This window comes from Myotis brandtii, unplaced genomic scaffold (genome assembly GCF_000412655.1).
Source record: "Myotis brandtii unplaced genomic scaffold, ASM41265v1 scaffold1077, whole genome shotgun sequence".
NCBI lineage: Eukaryota > Metazoa > Chordata > Mammalia > Chiroptera > Vespertilionidae > Myotis > Myotis brandtii.
The window spans coordinates 63,208-76,342 of record NW_005353666.1 but is presented as its reverse complement, the minus strand read 5'-3'; the positions used below and the strand labels follow the sequence as shown (position 1 = coordinate 76,342).

Genomic DNA, 13,135 nt, shown 5'->3' with positions numbered 1-13,135 from the left:
GGCCCTTCCACAGCCCCTGCCTCCGAGCCTCGGTCCCGGGTGGTGCGGTTGTGTTGTGAGCACAGGCTCGGGTCTGTCCCCAGGTGGGCTGCGTGTCACCTCCTCTGTGGTCTGGTCTCCACAGCTCGATCACGTGGACCCCAGAGCCGTGCAACTGGGCTCCCTCCTGGTCCGCGGCCTGACCATGCTGCTGCTGGTCAACAGCGCGTGCGGCTTCCCCTGGAGCACAAGCGACCTCATGCCTTGGAACGTCTTTGACGGGAAGCTGTTTCACGAGAAGTACCTGCAGACCGAGAAGGGATACACGGTGGAGGCCCTCGTGGAGCAGAACGTGAGTTCCGGTTGTCCCACAGGCTGGGCCAGTGGCTCGTGAAACTCCCAAGTCCGTGGCCTGGCACAGGGGGGTCAGTGCTGTATCCTCATGCCCCTCATGTGGAGGGCGGGCACAGAGACCCCAGCGCTGGCCCTGAGCCGCAGACACACTGCCTGGCGCTCAGGAGCTAGAGCGTCCAGCTTCTGTCACACATGTCTCCTGGCCTAAGACCCCAGACGTCTGTGGTGGGGGACAACGTGCGCCCGCAGCTCCCGCTGGGTCCCCCCTCGTGTACAGTGGCGAAAGCAAGCCTTCCTGGGAAGCAGAATTAAAAGCGTCCTTCAGGTGCTGGTGCTGCCCCTCCCGTCCTGAGCTGGCAGAGCTGGACCGCGCGTGTTTAACTCTCAGGCGCTTACCTCCGCCCCCCTTTCTTGCAAGAACAGATGTTTCCTGCAGAGGTGCCTCTGTGGATGCCAGGAGGAGTCGTGGCCCCTTACTACCTGGAAAGATTCTGAGGCTGGAGGGGAGGTTGGGGCGCAGGCTGCAGTCCAGCCTCATGAGTGCAAAGCATGTGATTCCTGGAAGGTCTCCTACGAGGTTCGGCCAGGCTCGCATGTGCCTGGCAGGGAGGCGACTCGGAGCTCCCGTGGTCGTGTCTCGCGCATAGCAGGGCGTCTCGGGAATTTAAGTTCAGAATTTAGAAGCCGCCAGAACGTCAAGTGTGGACGACAGGAGCAGGATCACGAGGGAAGAGGTTGCTCCCACGGGGCTGGTTACCACAGCAGGGACGAGGGGCGGAGCTGCGAGTCTGCACCATGGCTCTGTCTGCTCTCTCTAGCATCTCGACCCCGTGCAGAGTGGCTGAGTGCACAGCCTCTGGCTTAGAACAGGCGGCAGGACGGGATGTTCGTGAAGTGGGCTGGGAGACGGGGGTTCATTCCTCCGTCGGCTGCTCGCACACGTGCAGTCGTACCACTTCGGCCGACAGACTTTTAGGTCAGCTTCTGGTGGGTGACCCAGGTATCACAACGGGACATGAAGGTGTTAGAGTGTCTGACCTGCAGAAGAGAAGACATCACTGCTGGTTACTGCTGGGACTCGGGAGAGCGGCCAGGTCAGGGGCCGAGGGACGTCCCGCAGTGTCCCCAGCCCATGTGTCTGACGCTGGTCTGTTTGCAGAGGGCGCGGCTCACCCAGTTCCACCAGCTGAAGTCCGTGGTGTGCAAGGCCTGCCTACGGGAGGACCGGCGCATCGCCAGCCGGCAGCTCTGGCAGCCGCTCCACTCAGGTGGGTCGCCGCAGGTCTCAGGAGGAAGGCCGGGCTGATGGCATGGCTTCGACTTCGGTTCCGTTAGGAAAGAGCACGTCGTAGGGTTCCTTGGTGAATTCGTGATTCAGAGCTGCTTTGGGTGGGAGCCCTTCTGGGGTCTGGGGCACAGGCCCTGCTGGGTGGCGTGTGCTTGACACGAGTTTATGTTTCCCCACACTGAGCGTGCACGCAGCAAAAGCAGATGCAGAGAAGACAGTTAAACAGGAAACAGTAACTTCAATCACGTAGCTGTCGGTGGCTGTGGACCGTCACACGTCTTGCGGTACCTGTGCTCCCATCTCTGTGCTGCTCTCTGCGGCTGGTGTCCCCTCAGCACCGGCCAGCAGCGTGGGCGCATATCACCAGCAGCACAGCTGGCTCCCACCCACTTGGCTCCCCCGCCTCAGCTCTGAGGTTGCTTTCATTTCTCATACATCCTACTTGTATCTGGTCGTTTCCGTAGAGTACGATAGTTTTTACAGAATTATAGATGAACATGTAATTGGATTTTGGGTCAACGTTACTAACCTCCGCCAGCAGCGGTGGAGAGCTCTAGCTCGTGCGCCCTCACTGACCGATAGGTGGAGGAGGCAGAGCATCCTCTGGCTGCTCAGTGTCTACCAGTGGATGGGCCTCTTGTTCATCAGCGTATCTCAGTGATTTCGTGGCCTCGTTTCATCAGCATCCACACTTGTGGCTAGAGCAGCCCCTTCTTTCTCGGTGGATAAGAGCCCACCCCAGCCTCCTCCCCAGGGGGCTGTCCTTGTTCTGCTTGGCACAACCTTGAGCACATCCTTCCTAGAGCCGTTGTGTTACGAGGTCAGGACAGCACCTGGGGGCACGTCCAGCTCCTACCAGGTGCCGTGTGGGATCTGATGCAGGGCAGAGCCTGGGGAGTAAAGGGACTGAGGGCAGCGAGGACGGGTCGGGGCAGGGGGCAGGCTCTGACCTCACCCTCCTCTCCCGGGTGAGCTTCTCCTGCCAGCACAGGCAGGCTGCCCTCGGGCGTCCCGGGACTGTAGGGCTCTGCCCAGTGAGGTGGCTGCTAGGGGAGCCTCTGCGTGTGCAAAGCCTGGTCATGCTAGCAGGCACCTTCCTTCTGTGGGTCCTCGTGAAACCCCACACGTTTCTAACACACGTACGTCGGGCCTCGTCAGACCTCCCGTGTTAAAGTCTGGTCGGGACAGATGGCGAGGAGCTGGGGGAGGAGTGGGGGTAGGTGAGGATGTGTGTCTGGAGCATTGGGTCTGGCGACCGAGGCCCTGTACTGGTCCTCACAGACGCGGGTCCTCACAGGCGCGTGCCCTCCGTCTGCTCCCGTCACCAGCACAGGCCCCGGGGCACATGTCCAACCACAGGCCTCCGTCCCCCCAGCACTGGCACAGGGCCCCCCGTCTGCGTTTTCACGGGCTCTCCCTTCGATTGTAAAGACACTGCTGCCCCTGCTCCGGGCCTGCACGGGGCGTGTCATGGGTCAGGCATTGGTGCCTGCTCACGTCCTGGTGTCCCCACAGGGAGGCGGGGAAGACCGGGATCTGGCGCCCATAGGACGAGCTTCGGAAACAGCCGGTCAGACCAAGGACAGCACTGGAGAGAGCAAGGCCCAGGTAAGAGGGCGCTGCCCGCCCGCTCGGTCAGCGCCGCCCACAGTGTCAGTGCCTGCGTCAGAGACGGGTGTGCTTGCCAGGGAGCGGGTAGTGGGCGCACGAGAGCCCTGCTCACTGCACAAGCTGGTCTGTCTGTTCCTGGTCAGTTTTCCACCCGTCATTCACCTGGTCAGGGCCCCAGACCCTGCAGACCTCGTCACCTTGCAGGGAAGGTGTCGGGCAGCCCAGGCCCTGGGCCTCTGGCTGAGGCTCAGTGCACCTGCTTGCCCAGGACAGCAGAGCCCGAGCGCCTGACGGGAGACCCAGGCCGACCTGGGCCAGGCTGGAGTCAGGGGCCACATCCGTCCTTCAGAACGCACCTCTTCTCCATCTTCTGCTCGGTGTCCCCCACACGTGGCAGGTGTGGCAACCACAGTGACCCCGGCTGGGGCTGTCATTTCCCTCCCCTCTGGGTCTCAGGAAGTCAGGGAGGACGAGATGATGCCAGTCCGGGTGGAGAGGGCTGCAGGCGAGGATGGGCCCGGAGTGGGCGGGCCCTGTTCGCGTGGACACCACCTCTGGGCACGGGGTTCCTACACGGACTCGTGCAGCATCCGTGCCCCCTGGAGTTCGCCCAGCTTCCCTCGGTGCCCAGCCTGGCACGCTGTGGTTCTCTGGTTCTGCTCTTTCATGATGGAAAGGAAACACTTAGCAATGAAAACAGCCCATTGAACGTCAGCTGTGATTGAAAAATAAAACTTGAGTGTGAACAGTTTGCATGTGGCCCAGGCCAGGTGGAGGTGCCTCTAGGCCCCTGTGTTTGCAGCCTCTCAGAATAGGAGGCCGTCCACCCCCTCCCCAGGGTTTCCCACGGAGACAGACTCAGCCTGCGCTGCGCGGGTGGCATCCTGCACCCGGGGGACCGTGGGTGCCGCTAGCGCAGTGACCATGTCCTCCAGCTCCTCCCCGAGGTGTTTTCACTGTTAGTTTCCTGGCTTTTCCCTTCATAGTTAGAAGCTGAACTGTTTCAGTAGAGTTTTTTTTTTTATTTAAATATATTTTTATTGATTTCAGAGAAGGGGGAGAGAGAGAGAGAGAGAGAGAGAAACATCAATGATGAGAGAGAATCATAGATCGGCTGCCTTCTGCATGCCTGCTACTGGGGAGCCTGCAACCAAGGCATGTGCCCTTGACCAGGAATCGAACCTGAGTCCCTTCAGTCTGCAGGCCGACGCTCTGTCCACTGAGCCACACCAGCGAGGGCTCAGTAGAGTTTTTTCTATTAAAAAGCAAACAATGTTAGTTGTACCGAAATAGCCAGGATGAAGCTATGTTTTTAAAAATCAGTAAAGCAAACAACCTGACCGTGGTGCTGGCCTGGTCACCCTGGCCATCACTGCCCGCCCACAGAGGCCATGCATGAGCACCCCGCCTGCCCACGGCACCCTCACCTGGGGAAAGCTGTCTGTCCTGCCACACTCCTTCAGCCCCTGCTCTTAGCTCCCACTGTGTTCAGTGCCAACCTCCTGCGGGTGCCGTGTGGGTGTCATAGGACCTGGGTACCTGCCGCTGGGCACGAGGAGTCCAACTCCCGCGGAGCTGGGCCAGCTCGGTCGCGTGTCCTTCCCTGGCCGAGTGTGAGGCTGGGTGCTGGCCCGGGGAGACCGTGGCTGCAGGCAATGTGCAAGCGGACACCCAGGTGGCACGTACAGGGGGCTGCATTGCTCACTGCATGTGGCAGTGCCCATATGTTTTCTTTTTTTCTTTTTTTTTTTTTTTAATATATTTTATTGATCTTTTACAGAGAAGAAGGAAGAGGGACAGAGAGTTAGAAACATCGATGAGAGAGATCGATCAGCTGCCTCCTGCACGCCCCTTCTGGGGATGTGCCCGCAACCAAGGTACATGCCCTTGACCGGAATCGAACCTGGGACCCTTGAGTCCACAGGCCGACGCTCTATCCACTGAGCCAAACCGGTTCGGCCCATATGTTTTCTAACTTTAGGTGTTTCTATGTGAAACGTATTTTGTGTGCACACAGTCTCGTATTATGACCGGGACATTTTTTTTCAGGTTGGGTAATCCAGTTGTTCCATTTTAATCGCCAAGATTGAATTACATCTTTACTTGGCCAGCACGTTTTTGCTGGGTTTTGTCTCCCTTTGGCCACATGGGAAGTCCCAGGGCTCCTCCTGCCTGGGAAGCTCTGCAGGGCGGAGAGGGCAGGGAGGGGGCAGGGAGGTGCATCAAAGCTCCAGGACCTTTGAACCTTCTTGCTGGTGTGAGGGGTGAGGTGTGAAATTCCACAGCCAGCAGCTACCAATTGGCTTGTGATTTCTTCAGGTTGTCCTTCTCCGGGTGCTTCTGAGGGAGGCGGCTGCTGTAAAGCTGCCTCTGATCCCCTGGGATCACAAGGGCGGGGCCAGGCCCCAGCCCAGAGCCTCACACTTTGGAGAGGCCTGAGCAACAAAGACCCCTGGCCCCCCCGGGCGCCATCACCTCAGGAGCCTGGCAGATTGTGTGGGAAAAGCATGAACTGTTGAGTGTGGGGCCGATCACCTGTGGCTGCCGTGTCGGGGGAGGCAGAGGTGGGCAGCCGCACCGGACGGGCACCTGGGCCCTGCTGTAGGAAGAGCTCCGTGCTGTCTTCCCTGGACTTGGCAGGAACATCTCCCTGGGAAGCTCCAATGTGGCGAGGGGGGGTTGGGCGCGGGCAGGGGGTGCCTGGTGTTGGGAGTGGCGCTGACGCTCACTTTCCACGCGAGGCTGCCTCCATCACCATCCTGGAGTCAGTGTGGGCGAAAGTGCAGTGCGAGGCGGGCCCAGGGGAGACGAGCCGAGCCCCAGACGCCCACGCATTGCCTGGCGCCTGCTTAGAGATGGTGGTTTCTCCCGTGTGCACCTTAGACAGATTCCATTCTCACTACGGTTTCCTGTCTGTGCAGGAAGCAGACAGCAGGAGCTGGACCCGTGGAGAAGGGGCTCCTCCTCTGGGTAAGTCACCCCTTCCGTCCTCAGAGTGTGCCGTCCACCCGACGTGAGACACACAGCTACAGCATAGACCACGCCAGGGGCCAGGCGTGAAAGGGAGCCAGGTGTTAGGTCTGCGGACAGGCCCCTCCCTAAGCTAACTTGGTTTCCAGAAAAGTCTCTTTTCTCTAGAAAAAGGTTGGTGAGAACGGATGGCGAGTCTGGACTTGAAACCCCAGCAGCACCTTCCTTGTCATCGGAGCCATGGCTGCTCCGCCTGGAGGAGAAGGGCTCGGGGTCCAGCCCTCGCTTTTTTCGGGGGGGGGGGGCATCCTGCCCAGCTCCTCCGCAGGCCCGGGGGCCTGGGGGCTGGTGCTCAGAGGTGTCGCTCCTCCCGTGTCCTCTCTCAGATTCTGACCACAGTCCTCACAGGTCACGCTCCCGACTGTCTGCTTGGGTCCTCGCTTCCTCCCTTCCTGGCGGGAGGGTTCACTCTGGGTGGGCTCGGCGGTGTCTGCTGGGCGCCCTCCCTTCACTCTACTGGGAGTGTGTGCCGACGGGCTGGTCGGCCCAGGCTGCAGGCCTCCAGCGGGGGTTCCCCCTTAGAGAGGAGGGCGCAGTGAGTGTCAGGAGCCCGATCGGGGTGTCTGCTGCTCTTCGTCGTTGGGCACCGGAGAGCTCTTAGCATTAAAGACATTTAAAAGGAACCAAGTCCCAAGCAATCCTCGCTGACAGGCTTTCCAGGAAACCCCAGAGGTGGCATGCTGAGCCCGGTGACCTCTGGAGCCTTGCTAACGACTAGAAGTTGAAAGCCAGGCCCTTCACAGCAGCCGTGGCCTAAACCTGGGGGAGGGGTGACTGCCTGACTGACCCCCAGCTCCCAGAAGGGCTCCTGCACGGCCCCTCACCCCCCGCCCCGGCTGCCCTCCTCCAAGCAAGAGCCCTTCGGGCAGCTCAGGGCGTGGAGCCCCGGCCTGTCTTGTCCTGAGCCCCCACCTGGCATTTCCCGGACGTGGGTGCCGTCTCCAGGGGTGTCATGCGTTTGTGTTTCTGACGTGTGAAGTAGCCTCGCTTCCTGCGGCTCCTCTGTACGGACGTTAGCAGATCTGGCTGCTCTTCAGGCACGTCTGCTAGGACCTACAACCTGATTTCCCAGGTTTGGAAATGCCCCCTTTTCATTTTTCTTAGGGGTGTTTTCTGTCTAAATCCTAACATTTTGTTCCTTTTGTTTCTGCTGCCACAAAGTGTTGTCTTTTTGCTGCTCGTTTGTACAACTTTGAAGTAAGCTCTCGTCCCCTAGACGTTGGTCGGCCCCAGGATGATCCTCTTCCTTCCTAACAGCTCAGGTCTCGCGGGTCAGGGAGCTGTCTGTGCCGTCAGCAAGCGTAGCTGTCGGCCGAGGGGAGGTGGGGGGGTCTCTGCACTCATTCCCAGTGTTTGGTCGCTCCCCAGTGGAGGTGAGGACTGAAAATAAATAAATAAAGCAAGTGATGTGCAGAGGCCACAGCTCGCGTCATGTTCAACATGGAAAGGTGGGAAACTTCCTCCAAGGAGTAAGACGGGTGCCAGCTCTCACCAGTCCTGGTCGCCATTGTTCTGGAAATTCTAACCAGAGCAATTGGGCAGTAAAATAAATAAAAGGCATTCACAGTGCAAGGAGAGGAAATATCTCTGTTTGCAGATGACATGACCTCACATATAGAAAATCCTAAGGACGCCCCCCAAAACTGTCAGAACAACTGAATGAATTCAGTGAAGTTGCAGGATACAAAACCAACATACAAATACCAATACACTAACAAAAGACTCTTAAAAAAGAAACTAAGAAAAACAATCCTATTTACAATAGCATCCAAAAGAATAAAATACTTAGAAGTAAATGTTACTGAGGAAGTGAAAGATCTGTATGCTGAAAACTATAAAACATTGATTAAAGAAACGGAAGACGACACCTATAAATGGGAAGATATCTCATACTCATGGTAGGAAGAATTAATATTGTTAAAGTGCCCATGCTACCCAAAGCAATCAAAATTCCAGTGGCCTTTTTCACAGAAATAGAACCAAAAAGAGGTTGTGGTGCTGGAATGAAAGATTCACTTGGGTTCAAAGACAGGTCTCAGCAGCCAGGAAAACCCACTCAGAGAAGGAGACAGGGCAGTGAGTGAACCAGAAACGAAGTGGCAGGAAGGACTGAGCAGAGGGGCGCGCTGCCCTCACGCAGATACACGCTGTCGCAGAGTGAGGCGGAGAGACTATCCCAGGAAACACGGGCGGGAGAGCCCCCAAGGCTGGGGCGGCACTGAGCACTGGGCCACGTGTCACAGCCCTGCGAGCACCTGGTGAGTGAGGCCAGGCCAGGTGAACACGGCTGGACACGTGAAGCATGGCATTTGGTAAGGGCATCTGAAGGTGGGAGACTGCAGCTCATGCCAGTCAGGCAGTGGGTGCTCCTGGGAGACCTCCAGCCTCCGGTTCAGATCCACAGGTCAGCTGCTGTGTGCACACCCCCACCACACACAGCTACACACACAACACATACCACACACACACACACACAGACCCCTACACACACCGTAGGTTGGGCCATGTCAGTCGGAGCTGCAGCTGACAGTCCCCTCACTTCCTCAGGCGCCCCCCTCCCTTGGGGACTTGCCCCTCAGGGGCCGCGGGGAGGTGTGGCCTCACTGCCCCAGGCTGGCTGAGGTGCAGGCACTCACACCATGAATCCCTGTGTTGCAGGTGGTCTAACTGACCCTCTGCCGGACCCCAGGCCCTCTCAGCTGGAGACGATCCCTTCAGACTTGGACGTGCGATGGGAAGCGGACACATCCTGCTTATGGACCATCGGGCACCGAGGTTCTCACATCGCCAGCACTTGGCACTGGGGACAGAGCTGTTCCGGCTCCTTCCCCCGCCAGCGGTCAGAGGGGAACTCGGGAACTCGGGTGGACGGCCTGCTGGCGCGTGGCATCCCCGCAGCCTCACCCCACACGGCCTGCCTTTGATGAGGGTGGTTATATGTGTGAGATGCCACGGGGGTGGTTGCAGGGCAGTCGTTACAGCTGCTGGTCTGACCAGCCTGGAGAGAAACCTGCAGCCACAGGCCACGGATAGGAGTGTCTCCCGCCAGCGGCCTCGGGCTCGTCGCACTGAGGTTAGAGCTGCGGCTCCACAGTGGCTCATCTCAGAGGCGGCCCAGGCCCTGGCTAAGGGCCCTCGTCCGGGTTTATTGGGGCACACACAGCACTCTGCTGGATTCCTTGTTCAAATTTGTCAGAAATGCTGTTAGTCGCCTTAGCTGGTTTGGCTCAGTGGACAGAGCATCGGCCTGTGGACTGAAGAATCCTGGGTTCGGTTCCGGTCAAGAGCACATGCCCGGGTTGTAGGCTCCATCCCCACTGTGGGGCGTGCAGGAGGCAGCTGATCCATGGTTCTCTCTCCATTGTTGATGTTTCTCCCTCTCCCTCTGAAATCAATAAAAATATATTTTTAAATAAAAAGAAATGCCATTGGTCACAAGGGTCGCGTTTCCACTGGGGAAGGAGATGCCTGGTTGTGGCCACCGTTTTGCCCAGACCTTGCTCATGAGGCCACGCGTCCCCTGCGTTGTCCGGCACAAGCAGCCCGACTGGGTCTGGCGTCTCCTGGCTGTGCTGTGAGGAAGGTCTGGTGCGTTGCCAAATATAAACAGTCAGCTGTTACCAGTGAGAAACTGACTGGCTTCGTTGCTTCTGTTTTTCGTTTGGGCCATTCGCTCACGTTCTAGACCTGAAAAGAACGAGGATGGCAGTGAGGTCCGGCAGGGTCACCTCTGGGCCTGGGCCCCCCCCCCCCCCCCCCCCGCTCTGTGCCTCTGGCGGCATCTCCAGTTGACGGGTTTGCTTCCGTGTAGGGTTTCCCAGATGTGTACACTCTTGAGAGGAAAATAGTGGTGATTTCTGTCGATTTGCTACTGTTATAATATTAATGTCAAACTCGCATCAGACCCTCACGCCTACAGCTTCCTCAGCACGGCGTTCCCTCGAGACGTCCTGTGAGTGAAATGCAGGCGGGTCATGGCACAGGTGTGTTGCTGTCGCAGCCCCAGGGGCTCCCAGCAGGCTGGCCGCGGCCGGGGTCAAGTCCAGGCCGTCGCACGTGTGGCCTGAGGGGGGCCAGCATGACGGGGTGCGGGCACAGGGAGGCTGGGAGACCCTGCCTGTGGCACGACCACAGCCCCTCTCGGAAGCCTCCTGCCCGTCTCCCTGTGGGGAAGGGAGTCCCACTGGGGGCGCCCCTCCCTTGAACCCACAGAGCCTCCGTGTGGCATCCGTGCAGGAGGCAGCTGATCCATGATTACACACACGGCACACACACGGCACACACAGGGCACACACACGGGAGGGAGTCCCACAGGAGGCGCCCGTGCAGGAGGCAGCTGATCCATGATTATACACGGCACACACACAGGAGGGAGGCCCACAGGAGGCGCCCGTGCCGGAGGCAGCTGATCCATGATTATACACGGCACACACACAGGAGGGAGGCCCACAGGAGGCGCCCGTGCCGGAGGCAGCTGATCCATGATTATACACGGCACACACACAGGAGGGAGGCCCACAGGAGGCGCCCGTGCCGGAGGCAGCTGATCCATGATTATACACGGCACACACACAGGAGGGAGGCCCACAGGAGGCGCCCGTGCCGGAGGCAGCTGATCCATGATTATACACGGCACACACACAGGAGGGAGGCCCACAGGAGGCGCCCGTGCCGGAGGCAGCTGATCCATGATTATACACGGCACACACACAGGAGGGAGGCCCACAGGAGGCGCCCGTGCCGGAGGCAGCTGATCCATGATTATACACGGCACACACACAGGAGGGAGGCCCACAGGAGGCGCCCGTGCCGGAGGCAGCTGATCCATGATTATACACGGCACACACACAGGAGGGAGGCCCACAGGAGGCGCCCGTGCCGGAGGCAGCTGATCCATGATTATACACGGCACACACACAGGAGGGAGGCCCACAGGAGGCGCCCGTGCCGGAGGCAGCTGATCCATGATTATACACGGCACACACACGGGAGGGGTCCCACAGGAGTCGCCCGTGCAGGAGGCAGCTGATCCATGATTACACACACGGCACACACACGGCACACACAGGAGGGAGTCACACAGGAGGCGCCCGTGCCTGCCGACTTGGAGCAGTTCCTGCGGGCTGGTTCTGGGGGACTGCTGCCTTGTCTGCTGCTTGGGTCTCTGCAGCCAGAACGACTCGGGGTGTGTCCTTGAGGGAAGAGAAGGTGCCGTGTCAGAGCTGACTGCCTCTCAGAGCCTCCCTTGTCTCGGCTCAGAACCGAGGGCTACACGCTCATGGTTCTCAGCTGTTTGGGTTTAAAGTTTCAAGCTCTTTCAGCACCTGCCACAGTTCAGGAAGGAAAGCAAGTTGTTTCCCGACTGTCACAGAGGAAAAGAGACCCCGCAGGAAGAGAGCCTGTGCCGTGTGAATGTGTGTGTGTGTGTGCCCTGTGTGTGTGTGTGCCGTGTGAGTGTGTGTGTGTGCCGTGTGTGTGTGTGTGTGTGTGTGAATGCCATGTGTGTGTGCCGTGTGTGGTGAAATGTCAGCTCTGACCCACAGCTTGTTGGTGGGAAGAGCAGGGCCTTCATGTCCCGTGTGCCTGGGTCGGGGCCCCTCCCCGCTGTGTCCTGGGCCGAGCTGACCACCAAGCAGGGCCTCTGTGGAAGGAGCACCCTGCACTGCCCTTGTTAAGCGGCAGCTCTTGGGGAGTGCCGGTCTGCGCCCCGCTGAGTCCTCCTGGAAGCCGGCTGCCCCTGGGACCTGCTGCATGTGGTTTTGTTTGGTGGCAGTTGAACGCTGGGGCCTGAGCGTGACCAGCCGGCTGTGTCCACTGCTGTGGGGAAGGCTGACCCAGCTCTTCTCCGGGCTCGTCTCCTGAACTCGGACCCTTGTGAAGCTCTGAGCAGAGCCAGGCAGGAACGGCCCTGCAGGCTGGCCGCACCCTCGTCCAACATGATGGACCAGCAGCACTCGGCACACACTCCTCTCCTCCCGGGCGAGCCCAGTGCACAGGGAGGTCCTTCATCCACATCCCTCGCAGCCTGGGGACGGCGAGGACTCCCCACGGGAACAGGCGCGTGCACTGGGCCGGGAGCATCGCGGCAGAGCAGTCCCGCCGGGGCCCACGCCACTCCAGCCTCTTGGCACAAAACCCTTCCTTGGTGGCGACTTCTCATTCGTGTCGTTCTTCATTAGTGAGGCCACACAGGTCTCCCCGGTCTTCTAACTCCTGAGGCTTGGTTTTCCCAGACACCCTCTGCCCTCACCGCTCGCTCGTCCACATTCATTGAGCAGCTGCCGTGTGCCCCGAGTGTGGGGAACACCGAGGCCTGTGCTGGAGTCGGGGCTGGGTCACCGCCGAGTTGGACGCAGTGACTTATGGGGACGGTTTGGTGGGAGCAAGTCCCAGGCGTGTGGGCGGCATTGCTCATGAGAGGCTTCAGGTCTCGCTGTGAGCGCTGCTCACTGTGCTCACGGGCACCTCAGGCAGGCGGGCCGTCCGTGACCTCATTTACTGGAGCCCTGTGCTTCTACCCCAGGTGTTATGGGAAGGACATGGAGCCTCGACTGGTCACTACTGTGGTGTTTGACCTGGAGGCAGCGTCTGAGGCCCCAGCAGCATGGACAGCCCTGGAGGAACGGGGCCCAGGGAACGGAGGAGGCGGGGACGAGCCCTGTTGGCCCAGCCAGGAGGACGGGCTGTGGGCAGGTGCCCACCCAGCTCACCCGGAGCGGCTCCCAGGGCCACCCTGCAGGGCACCGCCCGTTTGCTGGATTATCCAGGGGAAAGTGACCTGGAGGCCCGGCCTCGGGGAGGCTGCCCACTGGGCCTGGGGTCGGACCAGCCCTGCCCTGGCGGCTGTGGCAACAGCCTGAGGCGGCAGATCTG

The 13,135-nt window shown here is 59.7% G+C and overlaps 1 protein-coding gene across 2 annotated transcripts in view; it reads left to right on the top strand.

Annotated features, from left to right (window-relative positions):
* The window catches only part of FAM120B (family with sequence similarity 120B), a 23,323-nt gene extending 13,777 nt beyond the window's left edge, over positions 1 to 9,546 (top strand). Inside the window, exons 6-10 of one of the 2 annotated variants that reach the window (XR_001362676.1) lie at positions 125 to 331; positions 1,493 to 1,601; positions 3,137 to 3,229; positions 6,154 to 7,334; positions 8,921 to 9,546. Coding sequence is in view for 1 of the 2 variants with exons in the window: in XM_005857141.2 (XP_005857203.1) it covers positions 125 to 331; positions 1,493 to 1,601; positions 3,137 to 3,229; positions 6,154 to 6,202; positions 8,921 to 8,933 (471 nt within the window). In the remaining variant the exon portion in view is untranslated. The remainder of the gene's footprint in view (positions 1 to 124; positions 332 to 1,492; positions 1,602 to 3,136; positions 3,230 to 6,153; positions 7,335 to 8,920) is intronic. The other variant, XM_005857141.2, reaches the window with a different exon arrangement.
* Positions 9,547 to 13,135: the final 3,589 nt, after the last annotated feature.